This window comes from Trichomycterus rosablanca, chromosome 5 (assembly GCF_030014385.1).
Source record: "Trichomycterus rosablanca isolate fTriRos1 chromosome 5, fTriRos1.hap1, whole genome shotgun sequence".
In the NCBI taxonomy this organism is placed as follows: domain Eukaryota; kingdom Metazoa; phylum Chordata; class Actinopteri; order Siluriformes; family Trichomycteridae; genus Trichomycterus; species Trichomycterus rosablanca.
Window position 1 is genome coordinate 40,557,643 of NC_085992.1, and position 22,409 is coordinate 40,580,051.

Below are 22,409 nucleotides of genomic sequence, written 5' to 3' on the forward strand. Positions count from 1 at the left end.
AATGAAGTATTCACATTTAGCCCTCACTGGAGCACCTGTAAGATACTCCAGTCACCAGAATCTTGTGCTGTACGGGTACATTTATGTCTACATCCTGTAAAGTTGGGAAGGGTTGTTACTCTTTAGAACTGTCACGTTTTAATGGCGCTATAGTTAGACTGTCACCATAAGAACTCAATTGGATTAGAACATTCAGGTCAGCAGGAGGACTAATGGTAGATTTCTGAACACTTTTTTGAAGGAATACTGAGCCAGTGAGTGTACTGGACCAGCAAAACTTGTATACAAAAGAAGACTTAACTGTCACACTACTATTACTATTAATTGAAATAACCCAGGGAGGCACGGTGGCTCAGTGGGTAGCACTGTCGCCTCACAGCAAGAAGGTCCTGGGTTCGATCCCCAGGCGGGGCGGTCCGGGTCCTCTCTATCTATCTATCTATCTCTCTATCTATCTCTCTCTATCTATCCTATCTATCTACCTGCCTGTCTGTCTGTCCGTCCTACCGTCTCTTTGTTTGTGTGTGTGTGTTGGCAGGTGAGCTGTATTCTGTATGCGGTTGGCTGACATTTCAAACTCATCGGTTTGAATCTCAGCTCTGCCATCCTCATAACATCCTTATAGGGCAGTGATAGCTCAGTTGTTAAGGTACTTGACTAGTAATCAAAAGGTTGCCGGTTCAAGCCTCACCACCACCAAGTTACCACTGTTGGGCCCCTGAGCAAGGCCCTTATACCTCAATTGCTAAATGCTGAAAATGTAAATGTAAATAACTGGTGCAATTATGACCTCTCCTGGCTGATTGATGGCGCCTGCACGGAGACGAGGGATAATGTGTCGATCAGGGTGTCTCTCCATACACAAAGCTGATCTGCATATGAACTCGCCTTGTTCAGGTGAAAAGATGCAGTGGGCTACTGCACAAGTGTCAGAGGGGCTGTGTGTCAGTTCAGGAGTAATTTGATATGCTAAAAGTTGGGAGAAAAAGGGAGAAAATTATAAATATATAAATAAGATATCTCTGTCTGTCTGTCTGTCTGTCTGTCTGTCTCTTTGTGTGTGTGTGTTGGCAGGTGAGCTGTATTCTGTACGCGGTTGGCTGACATTTCGAACTCAACTGATGCAATTACGACCTCTCCTGAGGGATAATGTGTTGATCAGGGTGTGACTCTCCATACGCAAAGCTGATCTGCATATGAACTCGCCTCGTGCACAGGTGTCAGAGGGGGTGTGTGTCAGTCTCGTTCTCCTCAATCAGGAGTAATTTGATACGCTAACAGTCGGGAGAAAAAGGGAGAAAATGCATAAACAAAAATATATAAATAAGATATCTGTCTATCTGTCTGTCTATCTATCTGTCTGTCTGTCTCTTTGTGTGTGTGTGTGTGTGTGTGTGTGTGTGTGTGTGTGTGTGTGTTGGCAGGAGTGCTGTATGCTGCTGTATGCGGTTGGCTGACACCGGGCGGCGCGTGATGCTACGGAAGCGCGGAGACTCGATGACGTAGAGCGCAATGTCGCGTGCGCTTGATGCGAGCTCTGTCTGTCAGTGTGGGAGCGCTGTGCGCGTGTGTGTATGTGTGTGTGCGCGCGCCTCAGGACTTGTGTTATACAGTCGAACAGCCGAACAGCCGAACACCCGAACACATCATAGCATTTAGCAATAAACTGTTCATTTTGAGGCTTTTAAGCGCTGTGCAGCGAAAAGAGGAGACAATAAGTGAAGTGTGAGTGGCGGCAGGTAAGGGGCGCTTTACATGCTGTATAGGCGGTATTGTTTGGCTGGGGGCGGGGGGGAAGAGGGTGTGAACAGCACCCAGCTGATTCTCCTCTCTTAATGGAACTACTAGCATTTACGTTTGGATTACAGTGATTTGTTTTGTTTTTATATAATCAGCTAATACTGGTGCTGGTGCTGAGCATAGCTTTTATTAGAAATACCGGTTGGATTGTAGGCTAGCAATGCTAGCTGATAGCCTGTTCATGGTGACAGCTGCTGTTCAGTCGCGTTTGTGATGGTTCTGATTATTCACTGTTCAGTGCATATAGACTCATTTACATGTGCTATGGTTCAGTCTATACAGAGCATATCAACGGAGTCGGTTTATTTCTATTTATTTGATCTATTTTTAAGTTCTGGTAGGAGTGAATGGAGTGGGACCGTGTGGTTCAGTTCCTCTCCAGCATAAAGGAGCAAATTATTGATTTATTGAGCTTCTCATTTCTCAGTTCAGCTCAACACAAGAAGCTGGTTTGCACCTGTCGAGTAGGAAATAATACAACTTATATGAAAGGTTAATAATTGTCGACTTTGTTTGCATTTGTTTCTTGAAACATAGATGTACAATCACATTTAAACACATCACTCACTACAACTGCTGAGTCTAGTCAGCCTAGTGGTTAAGGTACCGGACTAGTAATCCAAAGGTCGCTGGTTCAAGCCCCACCACTGCCAGGTTGCCACTGTTGGGCCCTTGAGCAAGGCCCATAACCCTCAATTGCTTACCCCGAGGTGGTTCTGATGGAAACCTGTTTAACCGCCCGAGGTTAAGGATTGAAGTCGAGACGACCGTGCAAACGATGCTGCTCCTGCCGGATGTGACGAACCTGGAGTATTTGCACCAAGAATGACAAGAACTCACTACAGACTTCATTACATTCTGAGCTATAGAATAACTCCATTATTATTAACTCTATTATTATTTTAGTTCATTTAATTCTGTGTTTGTGTGATTTGTGGTAATCCTATTTATTTAAAGTTTCCTCCAGGTCACCTTCCTCTCAAGGTTTCTTCCTGTAATTTTCAGGGAGTTTTTCCTTGCCACAGTCGCCCTCAGCTTGCTCAACAGGGGGTTTTGTATCTGTTGGTCCTGGATTTTGTAAAGTTGCTTTGAGACAATGTCTATTGTAAAAAGCGCTTTATAAATAAAGTTGACTTGACTTGACTTACTGTCACAGTACTTACTGTAAGTCACTTTGGGTAAAAGAAAGTGCCTTTATTGCTCAACTACCCTATCAATGACACATATTCTATGTGAATGCGAAGTTTTTACCCAGGACAGAAAACTGTACCTGATGGGATCGGACATAATTGACATTTTTTAGGAAAACTGCTCATTTTAAGTTTTTAAAATTTCTGAAAAGCATAAAATTGAAACATTTGTTGTCATTTTAACCTCTACAGTTTTGATGCACATGTAAACAACTATATATCTCTGTATCCTAAAACTCCTTTCATGGTTTTAACACCTTTTTTCTAATAAGAATGTTTTAAAACATACAAATGGCACGCCATAGAGATGGCTGTAAATACAGAGCTTATAATGGCGATAAAACTCAATCGACCAACCAACCAACTTTGGGTAAAAGCGACTGCTAAATGCTGAAAATGTTAATGTACTTTGTATTATCAATAAAATAGAGCATACTGAGATTTACTGCTGTTCTCTTACCTCTATAAACACCAAATATCATTTACTAAAGCAAACAGTGTAAATTGGTGTGTGTACATTAAGATGTGTAACATTTTAAGAAACAGTAGTCATGTTCTGTGCACATGTGTATTAATGTGCTCTAGTAACAGTGTAAAGACAGAGTATGGAATATTGAACATTTCAAGATGGATACAGTAAGAATAGCATTGTTTATCTTGGTTTGGGGCGGCACGGTGGCTAGGTGGGTAGCACTGTCGCTTCACAGCAAGAAGGTTCTGGGTTCGTTCCCCAGGCGGTCTGGGTCCTTTCTGTGTGGAGTTTGCATGTGCTCCCCGTGTCCTCGTGGGTTTACTCCGGGTGCTCCGGTTTCCTCCCACAGTCCAAAGACATGCAAGTGAGGTGAATTGGAGACACTAAATTGTCCATGATTGTGTTCGATATAACCTCGTGAACTGATGAACCTTGTGTAATGAGTAACTACCATTCCTGTCATGACTGTAACCAAAGTGTAAAACATGGCGTTAAAATCCTTATAAACAAAAATCTTGGTTTGTCAGCAATACACAGTTTTTTTTACATTTACATTTACGACATTTAGCAGACGCTCTTATCCAGAAGAGCTTCCATAGTAGACATGACCTTACTCTAGTTTAAGTAGACAACAGTCCAAGAACACAAATCTGCTGAAACCCTGTTAGAACCAAAGTGTTTTTTTTTTTTTCAGGAAATAAATTAGAGAGTAAGTAAGTACATGTCAGCTTAAGTGCTTAGTAGAAAATGCTGTTAAGTCACTTTTTAGAAAATGTTGTTTGAAGGCTGCATTGTGAGCATAATCTAAACACCCATTGACCATCAAAGTTACTTAAGCTGTATTATCCATACAAGATTTGTTTATAAAATGTCAAGTTTTCGAACAGATTGCTTATGTAATCACAGAGCTCAGTGTTGTTTATTTAGTTTGTTTTATGGATATTAATATCTAATACAATGTTTCTTACAAATGGTTTTATTTTCAAAATGAAAGCATAATGGCTTCTAATAGTCTAACGGTCACCAGCATTTAAAAAATCCCAGTATTGAAACTCTAAGGTTTACGAGAAGACTTGTTTACGTTAGTTTGGGACCTGGTAGAAGAGGCTGCTACAAGACTTTGCTAGATTCATGCATTGTAAACAGAGTTTGCACTGTGCAGTTTGCTAATCAAATATTATTTCATTGTTTTACCAAAAAGTGCATGTTTCTAGTTGTCACACACATTTTAGATTTTTTTTCTCCCAGTTTAGTTTTCCTCTGTTACCTGCACAACCCCTCCATGACCTAGGAGAGCCACATACTATTATGTGTTCAGTCACTGGCCATTTATTTTCACCTGTCAGTGGCAGGTTCTCACAGAGAGCCGTATCACGTATGGAGAGACATGCTATGCCCTTGTGAATCGCCCTTCACTCAGGCAGGGACTTTTGCAGCAGTAATAAGGTTGTATTCGCCAAAGCATTTGCCGAAAATCTTTGATCTAATTCCCTGAGGAACCCTGTTGACCTTCTTGGCTAGGTTGAAAACACCATTGAGATTTGAACTCACACTTGCCAGTTTGCCAGTGTGCTTGTAAAAAAAGCAAAAGTCTAAAATGTGTGTGTCACTTGTCATAGTGAAAGAATTCAATTATTGGTTGTATAAAGCAGAAAATAATTAAAAGAGTAGTAGTTGTTGCTAGGTCTAAAATACTGATATTTTGTTAGATTTTGCACTAATTAACAAAGTTTTTTCATTATTTATTCATTTTATTGAATGTTTATCTAATAATCTACAAGGCTAATTAAATACTTCTCTCTTTATCATTATTTTATTATTATTATTATTATTATTATAGTGTTCCCATGCATGTTTAATTATACAGCATGAAATAGAGAATTATTTCTAAAATAATTTCTGCAAAATGTATTTTGTTAGCAGTTTATGCTGGATTTTCTTTTTATGTTTCTGCTGCTATTCTGCTTATGACACTATCAGAATGTCCAAAGCTAAAACACAGTCAAAATTGATTGTGTGTGTGTTGTTGATGTTTTATTCTGCTGGATCTTGCCAGTTAAAAAAGGTCTACTGTGTTCTTCAGAAACAGAATGCTCTTATTCGTGCGTCTCGGTAGCCTCGCAAGATGAACAGCATCCTGAGGCTATTATCGAATTCTGAGCTGCATCTATGATGTATTGAGTTTAGCACTGCCTGTTTTTTTAAAGCTTCCTGTAATTTTCTGTGATTCAGATCTGTAGACTCGTATTGTATGAATGATCAGACATCATTTTACCAAGACTTCACCATGAACAAAAACAAAAAGGAAAAGGAATTCTACAGTGTAGACGTGGGAGATTCAACATTTACAGTTCTCAAGCGCTATCAGAATCTGAGACCGATTGGATCGGGAGCACAGGGAATAGTCTGGTATGTGCTAATGATTAAAGATCCATCAGCAGTTACGTTTTACTACAAAACAGTCTTTATTATTGCTCAGGTACTAAATGTTTATTGGACCTTTTTTGTTCTTATTGCTTTGTAGTTCTGCATATGACCAGCACCTTGACAGACATGTGGCTATTAAGAAACTTAGCCGGCCTTTTCAGAATCAGACACATGCCAAACGGGCATACAGAGAGCTGGTGCTTATGAAATGTGTTAATCATAAAAATGTAAGTATTACATGGGTTTCGGTGTGTGGGTAAAAAATTTGGGGTAGTTACACAGTTAACTACCCAAATATCTTGTTATTTCAAAAGAGAGAATAGTATAATGAGCTGTTTGTGTGGTTTAGTGTATTTTAATATTGTATAACAAAGTATTGTATGATATAATATGATTTATATTTCTAGATTATTGGCTTGCTAAATGTTTTTACACCCCAAAAGTCCTTAGAAGACTTCCAAGATGTGTAAGTAAAACCTAAAACAGCCTATACATTTGTCTTACTGAAGGAGAAAAAATCTGGACGATTGCTCAATCGATCTTAAATCTCTTTTCTCTCTCTCTCTTTCTTGCTTGCTCGCACACATACACACACCACACACCCTCCCTTCTGCCTATTCCCATGCCCCCTTCCCCCAATTCCGCCCTCTTTTGCCACTCCCTCTCCCTTCCTCCCAACCCTCCACCAGTTACCTTGTAATGGAGCTGATGGATGCCAACCTTTGCCAAGTCATTCAAATGGAGCTGGACCACGAGCGGCTGTCCTATCTGCTGTACCAGATGCTGTGTGGAATTAAACACCTCCATGCGGCGGGGATCATCCACAGGGTCTGTGCTCTACTGCTTAAAAGCAAACACGGTCATACGACGCCTGCGTTGCAGTGAGGGCAAAAAATCCTAATAATCAGTTAAGGTGAGGGAGGGGGAGGGGCAGCATCCTCCGAGATAAAGACAAAAAGCTCGAGCTTGTCCTGCCTGCTGCGGCTGCTGCTGCTGACTGCATTGCGCTGGTGAGGCAAGAACATTCTGTGAGCATCAAGGAGGGATGTGATCCGTCCTGAGTGAACGCTTCTCATCTATCACACTCGATCGGGGAGCACCGATCAATACTGTTTTCTAGTAGAATTAAGTGTATTTACGTGTTGAGTAAAAGAAAGCAAAAATGAGTGATATGTCATGGCAAGGTCATCATCATGTTTTGATTTATGACCACTTCTAATCATATGATCCTGGTAACTGTTCAGATAAATCCTCAGCAGGTCATTTCAAGCACATGTTGGTTTAAATGGTAATCAGATCCCCTAGACACGTCCCTATTTTTTCCATTCATACAAAAATATACATATATGTTGAAACATGCTATATGACGAAAAGACAATTTCAAGCATTCATTTTTTAATTGAAACACTAGAAAAATCTTACATTTAAAATAAATGCATATTATTACATATTAAAATAAAAATGAAAATAAAAATGGACCCAAATAGAGAGTAATAATAAGTTGGAATAAATACAACACTCATCTGCCATATTATGACACAGTTATGTGTATAAGTTGGCGTTAAACCCAAATGCATTCTCTCCCTTTTTCTCCCGATTTTTGGCGCTTCCAATTTTTACCCAATTGTGTCATGCTTCCTCTCTACTGATGCTGACCCCCACCCCGATTGAGGAGAGCGAACTGACACACACACCCTCCGACACGTGAGCAGTAGCCGACTGCATCTTTTCACCTGCGTGAGGCGAGTTCATATGCGAATCAGCCTTGTGCACGGAGAGCCACACCCTGATCAATGCATTTTTCCTCTACTCTGTGCAGACGCCATCGATCAGACAGCAGAGGTCATAATTGCACCAGTTATGAGGTCCCTATTCGGCTCCCTTCCCTGAATGAACAACAGCCATACGTTGTTTATGTAGCCGCCCAGCCGGGTGGCAGAGCTGAGATTCGATACGTATTCGAAATCCCAGCTCTGGTGTGCTAGCGTATTTTATCGCTGCGCCACCTGAGCGGCTCCAAATAAATAAATTTTAACTGCATTATTGTAATCAGACTAAGGAATATAAACAAATCTTTTACTGTTTTATCTGTCTAAAGAAATGTCTACAGATTTGTCTACAAAAGGTCATTAATGGTCTGGGTTTCATCTGCTAAAAGGGAACCCGATTTGACTGTCAACAGCTTCAACAGTTTTAGCTCTTTAAATATATTAATGCTGTGATGGTTGCTCAGAGCCCACAGTTCTTTACCATCTGGAATGAGACACAAAATGAGTGTCTATTTTTTTATAAGTTTAAGGATAGAACAGCCTTCATTTGTCTTTTCTGAGTTTTCCACAAACAGAAAACTGATCAGTTGTTAACATGACTGACAAGACATATGATAAGTCATCTGATGTCTCAGTACATTCATTGGTAGAAACTGGAAGCCAAGCTGTCGTTATGTAACAGATACACCTTATCTGATACAAACCACAAAACTTCAGAATGCTCATAAGTGGGGCAGTGGTTGCTCAGTGGATTAGCTATCACAAAGTTGCCAGTTCTTCTCGACCACTGCCAGATTGCCACTGTTGGGCCCCTGAGCAAGGGCCTCTACCCCTTTGGATAGTAAGTATCTGCTAAATGCCATAAATATAAAAATGGTAATGTCATAAAAATGCTTTGCATTTGACTTTCAGACAGTTATCCAGAAAGCACACCCACAGCGGATCCTTCTGGTCCTCATACATAATTTGGTGCAGTTTTCATAACACATTCATTTCCTGATGCAACCCGCCTAGTTTTATCTGGGCTTGGGGTCAGCATGCACTGACGAGAGGACTTCCCAATATCTAGGTTGTGCAGCCATCCCATCCCCCCTGACACAGCCAATTATGTCTCTGTAGATGCCTGACCGGCCGATTTCTATGCCTGACCCTGTATCTATCTGTAGTGGTAGACTTTCAACTTGGAAACCATTGCAAGCCAGTTGACTCCGAAAAGCAATCACAATTTTGACATTATGTTTTGACAGTTGAATTTTACTGAACGTTAATTAGAAATTCAATACAAATAATACCAGTTAACATCTGTACGACAATTTTACAATATTACACCCACTATAACAGCCCAAACAGAAGTCATTAAATTTGTTTAATATAATTCTCAGTTATTAAATGATTTACTCTTATTCACTTTTTCTGTTAATAGTTTCAACCCCATGTGTAACCAGCTACTTTAATTATTATTTACATTTAATCTATGTATTTTCTTCACTTTGAATCTTGGAATAGTTCTGCATATTCACACCTTTGTATTATTCAATGACTCACAATGTGTGCTTTTTTACCCTGCAGGACCTCAAACCCAGTAACATTGTGGTAAAGTCAGACTGCACCCTAAAGATCCTGGACTTTGGTTTGGCCAGGACAGCAGCCACAGGATTGCTGATGACACCATATGTGGTGACCCGCTACTACAGAGCCCCTGAAGTCATCCTGGGAATGGGATATCAAGCCAATGGTGAGTGCTGCTACTGTCACGTACGGCAAATGTTTAACTGCTAACATCATTCTCACCTTCCTGTCTCGTGTTATGCTTAGATGGATCTCTAGTGTTTTTAATATGTATAATGTAATATCTCAAAACCACAATGATATTAATGCAGTATGATGAAACCACAGAAACTAACAGCTAATGCTTTACACTAACCTTCTTTTAACAAACTTCTCTCTTCCCTTCTGCTACAAACACTTTAGTGGACATTTGGTCTGTGGGCTGTATTTTGGCAGAAATGGTTCGCCACAAAATCCTTTTTCCAGGAAGAGACTGTATCCTTGTGTGCTTTATCATCTGTGCAGGCGTATTTTCAGACGCAAAGATGTAAAACATGTTCACAATCTGTCTGCAGTTGATCTGTTTTTATGAATAATGTTATGTTTAGGCAGAAATGCACGCAAATGGTGATAGCGTTGTTGAACTATACGACTAAACAAAAATTACAAACCATACTTTTAGAAGCGTTGGGACATTTTGTCCCAAATGCAATAAAAACAAATCTAAGATTTGTTAACTCTCTTCAACCTTCATGTTACTGACAGTACAAAAAAAGATTTCCATTGTTTTCATTGATCAGCTTATTTTTATTTTGTAAATATAAACAAATTCAGAATTTTATGCCTACATTGCACTCAAAAAAAAGTTGGGACAGAAGAATGATTACCACTGTGTTATCACTTACCTCTTATGCCAAGTTCACACTACACGACTTTCCAAGTCGTCAGGTCGCTGTACAGTTCACACTACACGTCTGGATCTCTTGTAATCGGGAGTCTTTCAAGTCGGTGTGTATTTCACACTGCATGACTGATCGGCGATAGGGGGGTTTCACACTACACGATCTATCACCAACTGGAATCGCAGGCGAGCTTCTCTGGTCTCCCAAACTACGTTCTGTCACGAAAACAAACACGAGAAGTGACGAAAGGTTTAATGATATCACGTCCGAAAAACTAAGTTTGTGCGCTGATGTGCATCTTTAGTGCATCTGCAGCGTAAAATCAAAGAGGAAAAATAAATGAATCTGAGTGGATTTGGCTTGGATTCTTCTATAGTGAGTTGGAGGTTTATAAATATTTTTGCAAAGCAATGTTGGTGTTATGTTTTGTAGAGAACGATCAGGTCAGAAATACTGTAAAACTTGTGTGTGTGCCGATGTATTCTGATATAAACTATATTAGATATTAGATTAATATATCAGATTCAGATATCTGACATGCTAGAAATCTCACTTCGGTCGCTGAGCGCTTGGTGAGCCGCTCGGATCGAGTGGTTGAGAGTTCACACATAGCGATTGAGAGCCGAGTTTCGATCGCCGAGCGAACGCCGAGTTGCTCCCGAGCCGGCAAATCTAGTGCAGACCAGTCGCCGAGCGAAGATCAGGGCAAAAATCGTGTAGTGTGAACTAGGCATAAATTACACCTTTTTATCGTTTTGGAGCTGAGGACACTAATTGTTGCAGTTTTAAAAGTGGAATTCTTGCCTGATAGAAGTCTTCAGCTGCTTAACCGTCTGTGGACAACATTATCTGATTCTCCTCTTCATGATGTGCCATACATCTTTAGTAAGATCTGACCTGTGGGCAGGCCGATCTTTCTAAATTAACCATGGACTTTCCGGTAAAAACTGTCACCTTGTGGCTTTTGTTATGTCAATATATGCCTCCGCGTCAGGGGTACCTTCTCACATATGAAGCCACCAAAACCATGGGCACTGATGCACTTCCATACCATGACAGATGTAGGCTTTTGCACCTTTCACTGTTAACAGTCCAGATGGTCCTTTTCATCTTTGGCACAGAAAACGTAACATTTGTTTTTCTCAAAACGGCACCTACATAGTGATGGTGAGTAATGGAGGGAAGTGCGTAACACTTTGTACATGGTACTGCCTACTGCCTACCCGTCTCGGGCAGGTGAAAAGAAGTGGTTGGCAACTGCATAAGTTGAAGAGAGATACAACTGTGTAATAAGATCAAATTAAAAAAGTATTTTTTTCCACTTTAGTCAGTTAAATAGAGGTATAACAAACTTAGCAAATTACAAATTTCCATAATCTGTGATTCTATTTTTAAAAACAAAAAAGTATTAGTTTCATTCAAAAACAGTTGCAAATGTATGTAAACCTTTGACTTTTTCTGTATCTCTGATATGTTTACATTTATGGCATTTAGCAGCCACTTTTATCCAAAGTGGTTTACAATTCCATATACAGTCCAAGCAGTTGAGGGCTGAGAGCCCAACAGTGGTAACCTAGTAGTATTAAGGCTTTGCCTTGACCACCACTGCCATATGTTGCTTTTTTATATATGTGTTTTTCTATTTGGGTTTAAACAACCTGTCTAGTCCCTTTTGTGGATAAGGTTTATGAAGTGTAGATGAAATTAAGACATGATTCTGGTGTCTTATGTTTTTAGTAGCGGATCAGTGTGTTAATGAATAAACTAGAAATATTTGTGAGAGTGTAAATATGGTTTGTATTACATAAAGTGTATAGAGAGTGCATGATTACATAGATCTATTTCTCTCACTAATACAAAAATGGGTGGGGCACTTGGGTTACCCTGCAGTAATTTACGCTGCTAGCCCTGGGATCCAAGGTTCAAGTTCCCAGAGGTGCTATCGGCCGGTCAGGTGTCTACATACAGACACGGTTGGCTGTGTTTGGGGGGAGGAGGCATAGGCCTCATGATTGATTGGCATCCTGTTTGGAGTGAGTTACTGCATTGCACCTAGTGAACATTATAAAGCAGCGTTAAACACATGAAAATGAATGAATTAAAATGAAAAAGAATGAAAACAGGTCTACGATGGTCTAGATAAAGGCTGATGATTTGTCAATTTCTTGTTTGAATCTTTAAATCTAGATTTGTTTAAGCTTGAACTATTCTCTTATTAAGTTGCTTTGTTATTTCTGGCATGTCATTATCCATTTCATCCCCTTAATTTAATTTCCTTTTTGTGTCGTAGGTCTGTCTGTTTTAGTTGTCTTGTGTGTGTTGCATGCTAATTTCATTTTCATTGCGTTTTTTCAGTTGATGTCTGGTCTGTTGGCTGTATAATGGCTGAAATGGTCAGGGGTAGTGTGTTGTTTCCAGGTTCGGATCGTATCCTTACCCTCATTTATAATTTTTCATTGTTTCACCTCACTTCATTTTTTGGTAATTTACGGAAGATTGTGACATCTGTGCTGTTACAAAAAATGAGATATTAGACAAAGTGACCACAATGACATTTTATTGTTAATAATAACGGTACACATGTTCATATGTATGTACACCGATTAGGCATAACATTATGACCTTCTTGTTTCTACACTCACTGTCCATTTTATCAGCTCCACTTACCATATAGAAGCACTTTGTAGTTCTACAATTACTGACTGTAGTCCATCTGTTTCTCTACATACCTTTTTTAACCTGCTTTCACCCTGTTTTTCAATGGTCAGGACTCTCCCAGGACCACTACAGAGTAGGTGGTGGTGGTGTGTTAGTGTGTTTTGTACTGGAATGAGTGGATAAGACACAGCAGCGCTGCTGGAGTTTTTAAACACCTCACTGTCACTGCTGGACTGAGAATAGTCCACCAACCAAAAATATCCAGCCAACAGCCTGTCCTGTGACCACTGATGAAGGTCTAGAAGATGACCAACTTGAACAGCAGCAATAGATGAGCGATCGTCTCTGACTTTACATCTACAAGGTAAACCAACTAGGTAGGAGTGTCTAATAGAGTGGACAGTAAGTGGACATGGTATTTAAAAACTCCAGCAGCGCTGCTGTGTCTGATCCACTCACACCAGCACAACACACACTAACACACCACCACCATGTCAGGGTCACTGCAGTGCTGAGAATGATCCACCACCTAAATAATACCTGCTCTGTAGTGATCCTGTGAGAGTCCTGACCATTGAAGAACAGGGTGAAAGCAGGTTTAAAAGGTATGTAGAGAAACAAATGGACTACAGTCAGTGATTTTAGAACTACAAAGTGCTTCTATATGGTAAGTAGAGCTGATAAAATGGACAGTGAGTGTAGAAACAAGGAGGTTGTTTTAATGTTATGGCTGATCGGTGTATACTGGTGCTGGTCATAAAATTAGAATATCGTGAAAAAGTTTATTTATTTCAGTAATTCCATTCAAAAAGTGAAACTTGTATATTATATTCATTCATTACACACAGACTGATATATTTCAAATGTTTATTTCTTTTAATATTGATGATTATAACTGACAACTAATGAAAAACCCAAATTCAGTATCTCAGAAAATAAGAATATTACTTAAGACCAATACAAAAAAAGGATTTTTAGAAATGTTGGCCAACTGAAAAGTATGAAGATGAAAAGTATGAGCATGTACAGCACTCAATACTTAGTTGGGGCTCCTTTTGCCTGGATTACTGCAGCAATGCGGCGTGGCATGGAGTCCATCAGTCTGTGGCACTGCTCAGGTGTAATGAGAGCCCAGGTTGCTCTGATAGTGGCCTTCAGCTCTTCTGAATTGTTGGGTCTGGCGTATCGCATCTTCCTCTTCAAAATACCCCATAGATTTTCTATGGGGTTAAGGTCAGGCGAGTTTGCTGGCCAATTAAGAACAGGGATACCATGTACAAACCAGGTACTGGTAGCTTTGGCACTGTGTGCAGGTGCCAAGTCCTGTTGAAAAATGAAATCTGCATTTCCATAAAGTTGGTCAGCAGCAGGAAGCATGAAGTGCTCTAAAACTTCCTGGTAGACGGCTGCGTTGACCTTGGACCTCAGAAAACACAGTGGACCAACACCAGCAGATGACATGGCACTCCAAACCATCACTGACTGTGGAAACTTTACACTGGACCTCAAGCAACGTGGATTCTGTGCCTTTCCTCTCTTCCTCCAGACTCTGGGACCTTGATTTCCAAAGGTAATGCAAAATTTACTTTCATCAGAGAACATAACTTTGGACCACTCAGCAGTCCTTTTTTGTCTTTAGCCCAGGCGAGACGCTTCTGACGCCATCTCTTGTTCAAGAGTGACTTGACACAAGGAATGTGACAGCTGAAACCCATGTCTTGCATACGTCTGTGCGTGGTGGTTCTTGAAGCACTGACTCCAGCTGCAGTCCACTCTTTGTGAATCTCCCCCACATTTTTGAATGGGTTTTGTTTCACAATCCTCTCCAGGGTGCGGTTATCCCTATTGCTTGTACACTTTTTTCTACCACATCTTTTCCTTCCCTTCGCCTCTCTATTAATGTGCTTGGACACAGAGCTCTGTAAACAGCCAGCCTCTTTAGCAATGACCTTTTGTGTCTTGCCCTCCTTGTGCAAGGTGTCAATGGTCGTCTTTTGGACAACTGTCAAGTCAGCAGTCTTCCCCATGATTGTGTAGCATACAGAACTAGACTGAGAGACCATTTAAAGGCCTTTGCAGGTGTTTTGAGTTAATTAGCTGATTAGAGTGTGGCACCAGGTGTCTTCAATATTGTACCTTGTCACAATATTCTAATTTTCTGAGATACTGAATTTGGGTTTTTCATTAGTTGTCAGTTATAATCATCAACATTAAAAGAAATAAACATTTGAAATATATCAGTCTGTGTGTAATGAATGAATATAATACACAAGTTTCACTTTTTGAATGGAATTACTGAAATAAATCAACTTTTTTATGATATTCTAATTTTATGACCAGCACCAGTATATAGTTTTGCTTTCAATTTATTTTATTTCTAGTTTTATGAGCAATACAGCACTTAACCATGGGATTTTAAGATATTGATCAGTGGAACAAGGTCATTGAGCAGCTGGGGACCCCCTCTCAAGAGTTCCTAATGAAACTGAACCAGTCTGTGAGAACATACGTGGAGAATCGGCCTCGCTATGCCGGATACAGTTTTGAGAAGCTCTTCCCTGATGTTCTCTTTCCAGCTGACTCAGAACACAACAAACTTAAAGGTAAAATCAGTTTGTCAGGAACCAGTATCATTTTATATATGAAGTGTTTTAAGTCAATCATGGTTGCTTTGAACAATGTTGTTTTATAGATTATTTAGAATCTGAAATAGTCAGCTCTTCTATAAATGACTGTATGTGCTGCTATGTTTTAGCGAGCCAGGCACGAGACCTGCTTTCCAGAATGTTAGTAATAGATGCTTCCAAACGCATTTTAGTAGAAGAAGCCCTGCAGCACCCCTACATTAATGTGTGGTATGATCCAGCTGAGGTAGAGGCGGTGAGTTAATGTGCACACACACACACACACACACACACACACATAAAATTGCTGTTTACATCATGGATGTTTTTATTTATTTATTTTTTTTTTCATGTTAGAGCTTAAGATGTACAAGTTCTGCAACTGCTTGTGTCTACTTTAGAACAAACACTATCCTGTAATTAAGAATAAGAACAGAAAATGTGTCATAATAATTGAATACTTGTTTTACAATATTGTATTCATAAATATATATTATACATTTTAAATATATATACACTGATCAGCCCTAACATTAAAACCACCACATTGTTTCTACACTCACTGTCCATTTTATCAGCTCCACTTACCATATAGAAGCACTTTGTAGTTCTACAATTACTGACTGTAGTCCATCAGCTTCTCTATAAACATTTTAACCTCCTTTCACCCTGTTCTTCAATGGTCAGGACCCCCACAGGACCACCACAGAACAGGTAATATTTAGGTGGTGGTTTATTCTCAGCACTGCAGTTGCAATGACATGGTAGTGGTGTGTTAGTGTGTGTTGTGCTGGTATGAGTGGATCAGACACAGCAGCGCTGCTGGAGTTTTTAAATACCGTGTCCACTTACTGTCCATTCTATTAGACACTCCTACCTAGTTGGTCCACCTTGTAGATGTAAAGTCAGAGACGATCGCTCATCTATTGCTGCTGTTTTAGTTGGTCATCTTCTAGACCTTCATCAGTGGTCACAGGACACTGTTGGCTGGATATTTATGGTTGGTGGATTATTCTCAGTCCAGGAGTGACAGTGAGGTGTTTAAAAACTCCAGCAGCGCCGCTGTGTCTGATCCACTCATACCAGCACAACACACACTAACACACCACCACCATGTCAGTGTCACTGCAGTGCTGAGAATGATCCACCACCCAAATAATACCTGCTCTGTAGTGGTCCTGTGGGGTTCCTGACCATTGAAGAACAGGGTGGAAGGAGGTTAAAAAGTATGTAGAGAAACAGATGGACTACAGGCAGTAACTGTAGAACTACAAAGTGCTTCTATGGAGCTGATAAAATGGACAGTGAGTTTAGAAACAAGGAGGTGGTTTTAATGTTATGGCTAAGCTGTGTTTAAGAGCTAACCTTAACTTCAGAATTCTGTAATTTCTGTATTAACTTTAAGTTAAGCAAACATAACTCTGTATTGCACCCTTTTACTGGATACTTGGATCAAAATTCTGCATAATTCACAATGGCAGATGTTATTTGGGGTCATGATATAATTCTGTTTTGTTGAGTAGTATGACAGAAATCCAAAACATTAAAATGTTTGGATTTTAAAGTGCATCTATTTTACAGAGGAAGTAAATTTTGTTCTCTTTTCTTTCTCTAGCCCCCTCCAGTGATTGTTGATAAGCAGCTGGATGAGAGGGAACACACTGTAGAGCAGTGGAGAGGTAGCAGCAGCCTCTATTCCTATGAAACTTGATAAGTTCAGTGTGAATATCATATGCCTCACACACACACACACACACACACACACACACACACACGTCCAAAAGCCTTTCTGATGAAGTCACCTGAAATGTGTAAATGACCCCCTTCAGGCATGTTATAATTGCTTATCCATGTTACTTAATTTAGAAAGTTGTGTATTTCATTCAACTTGCAGAAGAACTCATGCTTTGACAACCTTCACCTTGCGTGCTTCCATGACGTATCTCACTCTCTCTCTCTCTCTGTCTGTCTGTCTTCTCTGTCTGTATTTTGCTCTATCAGGACTGATTTATAAAGAAGTTCTGGACTTGGAGGACCGAATGAAGAACGGTGTAATCCGTGGCCAACCCACTCCTTTAGGTTAGTAAAAGCAGTGTCTTCTCAAAAAGATCTGGAATGTTAAGTGTATGTTTATATATTTAGGCATTTTATGATTCTAAAGCAACATGTATATTATAAACCACCCCTGCTATACAGCCCCCACCACAGCTTTTCAACGGTGCAAATTAAAAGCATGTTTCATGTATGTATCAGTGAATATCAGCATAATATCAGTGAATACGGTCATTATTTTTATAACCTATTAAATTGTCTATGTGTCTGTAATTATTATTATTATCAACATTATTATGTACATCTTAAATCAGCATCTTAACATTTATGAAAGCCATTCAATTCAAGTGACTAACACTTCATTATACTTAATGAGCTACTGATTACACCATCACCTAAACCAAATTTTATTTAACAAGGAAAAGTATAAAAACAAACACTGCTGGTCACTTTACTATTCTCCTGCAAAAGTACTTGTCTGTGGGCAAAACAGTGCCAGTAAGATCTCAAAAGTAACTGGAATCAAAAAGAATTAATGACCGCACCAAAAGTTAGGGAATTAAAATGAGTGAAGAAATATAGGGTTCAGTTCTGTGTTTACTGGCAGATGGATACAGTGGTCAAAAGGTTGTTTCCACTTTTAACAATACAAAGACGTCAGTATATAAGGACAAGACTAAGAAGCAGACACTGGGGGTAACAAAGCTTCAGGTCGGCAGGGGCAAACACTGTTCTCCACTTACTGGGCTGATGACCAATTCATTCAAATCTCAAAAATCACTCTACATTTGTAGGACGACAACAAGTGACCTACAAAAAGATTGGCAAATGGCAGCTGGGGAGAAGTGCACAACAAGGTTGATTCATAACAGCCTCCTAGGAGCAGGGTTAGATTCATGTAAAGCTAGAAAAAAATCTCTTTGTCAATGTTGTTTATTGTTTATTAGGATTTTACCGTCAAGTTTTACACTTTGGTTACATTCATGACAGAAACAGTAGTTACTCATTACACAAGATTCATCACTTCACAAGTTTAATGTCAAACACAGTCATGGGTGATTTCTTATCTCCAATTCACCTCACTTGCATGTATTTGGACTGTGGGAGGAAACCGGAGCTCCCGGAGGAAACCCACGCAGACACGGGGATAACATGCAAACTCCACAGAGAAAGGACCTGGGGATCGAACCCAGGACCTCCTTGCTGTGAGACGACAGTGCTACCCACTGAGCCACCGTGCTGCCCCCTCTTTGTCAATGGGAAGCAAAGAGAAGACACAGAAGTTCACAAAAGACCATATTGATTGGACCGTAGGGAACTGGAGTAAGGTCATCTCTGATGAGTCTAATTTTTAGCTTGGCCCAACACCTGATCATCTGATGATTAGATGGAGACCTGGAGGGGCCTGCAATTGTATTGTTTAAATGTTTAAACCAATGGTTTGAAGCAAAGTAATACTAAATATTTATGTACTTGCATGGGGCGGCACGGTGGCTAAGTGGGTAGAACTGTCGCCTCACAGCAAGAAGGTCCTGGGTTTGATCCCCAGGTGGGGCAGTCCAGGTCCTTTCTGTGTGGAGTTTGCATGTTCTCCCCGTGTCTGCGTGGGTTTACTCTGGGTACTCCGGTACTCCCACAGTCCAAAACATGCAAGTGAGGTGAATTGGAGATAAAAAATTGTCCATGAGTGTGTTCGATATATAACCTTGTGACCTGATGAATCTTGTGTAATGAGTAACTACCGTTTCCGTCATGGATGAAACCGAAGGGTGTAAAACATGACAATACAATCCTAATAAACAAACAAATGTATTTGCATGTGTGGTGAGAGTTTCCCTTTAGGGTTGGAATAAAAAGTAGACTTGACATGCTTATAAAGCAGTCCCAGGTTGAGTTTTTTGTGTGTATGCTTTCATACTACATTTGATGGTTGCAATGTGTTTCAAAAAAGTTCTGAACAAATTTAGGACTGTGCAACATCATCTTTCTTTTTTAGCAAAAAAAGTGAGCACATCAGGTTTTGTTAGTGGATTTTTTATCTTTTTAATATAACACATTAACGGATTAATAGTCCAGGTTAAGCTAATGTTACATTTTTTTTTTTTACAATAGTGATAAGAAACATGGTGCCAACCTGCTTTAAAGCTGCCTGACTAAGTCAGTGTCCCAAACACACTGGCATACACTATGCACTGTGCTGGCATATACATGTGTGCATGGTAAAGAATATGTTAGAACAGTCCCTGGCTGTTGTAAGCAAACATCTGCACATGAGCAGTTGTAGAAATCCGAAATGACCGTAGTAGAATAGTTTGTGTCACTGCTTGTGACTGATGTGTGTTTTTCATAGCACAGGTGCAGCAGTAGTGAATGGCTCACCTCAGGCCTCCTCTTCCTCCTCCATCAATGACGTTTCCTCCATGTCTACTGAACCCACCATGACATCAGATACAGACAGCAGCCTGGAGGCCACAGCCAGCGCTCTCAGCTGTTGTAGATGACTATCACCTTCCCCTGAAGCCTCACTCTGCGTCGCATGGTATCAGATTTAGGCCTGTCTATTTGGCTTTACTCTTCTGCTTTTCCTAATGCCACTTCTTTTTATTTATATTTTTATATTTTAGGTACGTTTGCAAGGTAAAGGTGATGTGTGTTAAGTATGTAGGTTGGCTCCATTTGCTTACTTTTTAAATACAAGTAATCTAAAATCATTTTAAGGAAAAGTTCCATCAGCTACTGAATGTGAGTACATTTTAATACGCTCACACAATTCTTCCCGATTAAGAATAGATAAAAATGGATCTGTACTGTTGTGGAGTAGAAGAACTAAATTGTTAATATATTTTTGGATGGATGTGTGTTAGTTTTCGATGTTTGAGTGAGTAAATCTGGAAAGTTTCATGATAGTATTTTGAACATTTAGATTGTGTAAAATATTAGCAGTGTATGAACTGATATTGGTGTAGGATAGCTATTTATTATTTGTTTTTAAAGGGTTATATTTTTTCTACAATTATTTATTGTTTTTAATTGTACAATTTTTGTTACAGAATTTTTTATTTTAATAATGATAGCAAAACTATTCTATATTTATTTCATTAAGCTGAATGGGCTTGATTTGTGCTTTATTTGATTCATTTATTTATTTATTTTTATGTTTTTACCAAGTGGCAATACTTGTAACTACTGCTAATGTAATATTGTATTTCTTAAAAATACGAATTAATGTTTTTTATCTGTAACTTACATTTTCAAATTTAATGCATTGAATACAATCCAGTCAGTTCCAGGATCACTGGCACCCTTGGTAATGTAAGATCAAAAAGGAAACGAGAATAATAGTATCTGTAAGTTACCCTAATTCCACTATAATTCTATAGTAAATGAATACACATAGATTCTCGTCTAAGATCTTGGAGCATAATCCGTCAAAGCAAACAGTGGGGATAGTTGTAGCCCAGTGGTTATGGTACTGGATTAGTAAGTAGAAGGTCACTGGTTTAAACCCCACCACTGCCAGGTTGCCACTGTTGGGCCCTTGAGGAAGGGCCCAATATTGTCTCAATTGCTTAGACAATATACTGTAAGACTTGGATAAAAGCGTCTGCTAAGTGCCGTAAATGTAAATGGATGAACTTATTTTCTGTATAACCATCCTGGTGTCTGCACAGACATGATTGGCTATGTCTTTGGGATGGATTAGCGTCCTGTCCAGGTTCTTCCTCCCTTGTGCCCAGTGTTTCCCCGAACCAAACCCACTGCAACCTTGATACAGCCAGCTTATTACAATAGAATTGTTTTTAACATGATTATCGTTAATTTGAACTACAACCCCAAATCAGAAAAAGTTGGGACAGCATGGAAAAAGCAAATAAAAAAAAAAAAAACACAGAGTTTCTTACATTTACTTTGACTTTGATTTGATTGCAGACAGGATGAACCTGAGATATTTCATGTTTTATCTGCTCTGCTTCATTTCATTTATTAATAAACATCCATTCCTGCATTTCAGACCTGCAACACATTCCAAACAAAGTTGGAATGGTAAAGCATTTACCACTTTGTAATGTCGCCATTCCTTTTCACCACATTTAAAAGACATTTTGGCACCAAGAAGACCAAGTGATTTAGTGTTTCAGCTTTTATTTTGCAGCAGTACAGGGTCGTCGTTGTCACATTTTTCCTTTCAAAATTCTGTACTGGGGACAGATCAGGACTGCAGGCAGGCCAGTCCAGTACCCGTACCCTCTTCTTTCGCAGCCATGCCTTTGTAATATTGCACATATTACAAAGGCATGGCTGCGAAAGAAGAGGGTACGGATACTGGACTGGCCTGCCTGCCTGCATGTGGTTTTGCATTGTCTTGTTGAAAAATGCATGGACGTCCCTGGAAAAGATGACGTCTTGAAGGCAGATCTCAATGTACTTTTCTGCATTAATGCTCCATCACAGAAATGTTAATGACCTTTGCCAATGGCACTGACACAGCCCCATAACATGACAGACCCTGACATACCCTACCAAACCATGATTACAATCACCTGTTGACATCACCCGTTTAAAATTGCATCATTATTTGGTTTTTACCTCATTACTAGCCCTAAATTGCTCCCGTCCCAACTTTTTTTGGAATGTGTTGCAGGCCTGAAATGCAGGAATGAGGGTTTATTAATAAATGTTAAGCAGATAAAACATGAAATATCTCAGGTTCAAATACAAGTCAAAGTAAATGTAAGGAACCCTGTTTTTATTTTATTTGCATTTTCCATGCTGTCCCAACTTTTTCTGATTTGGGGTTGTAATTACTTATACAAAAGTCAAGAGAGAGAGAGATTTTATTGTCATTTCAGCTATATACGAGTACATATTGAAACGAAACAACGTTCCTCCAGTTCCAAGGTGCAACACAGAAAGTTGCATGACAGTACAGTACCGTGCAGGTAGACAACATTACAGTAAATACCAGA

General features: G+C 39.6%; 1 protein-coding gene across 3 annotated transcripts; it reads left to right on the forward strand.

Annotated features, from left to right (window-relative positions):
- Nucleotides 1–1,652: 1,652 nt before the first annotated feature.
- On the forward strand, nt 1,653–20,031 carry mapk8a (mitogen-activated protein kinase 8a). Of its 3 annotated transcripts, none has more exons than XM_062995203.1 (12): nt 1,653–1,739; nt 5,695–5,871; nt 5,987–6,116; nt 6,297–6,355; nt 6,579–6,717; nt 9,228–9,393; nt 9,630–9,701; nt 15,187–15,369; nt 15,522–15,646; nt 17,006–17,069; nt 17,392–17,469; nt 19,798–20,031. In XM_062995203.1, exons 2-12 carry the CDS (start codon nt 5,714–5,716, stop codon nt 19,941–19,943), a joined length of 1,320 nt encoding a protein of 439 aa, XP_062851273.1. In that variant the 5' UTR covers nt 1,653–1,739; nt 5,695–5,713; the 3' UTR covers nt 19,944–20,031. The 3 variants fall into 3 exon arrangements, with proteins under 3 accessions (XP_062851273.1, XP_062851272.1, XP_062851274.1); XM_062995202.1 differs by lacking the exon at nt 9,630–9,701 and adding an exon at nt 12,464–12,535; XM_062995204.1 differs by lacking the exons at nt 9,630–9,701; nt 19,798–20,031 and adding an exon at nt 12,464–12,535 and having other exon boundaries at nt 17,006–17,104; nt 17,392–17,451.
- Nucleotides 20,032–22,409: the final 2,378 nt, after the last annotated feature.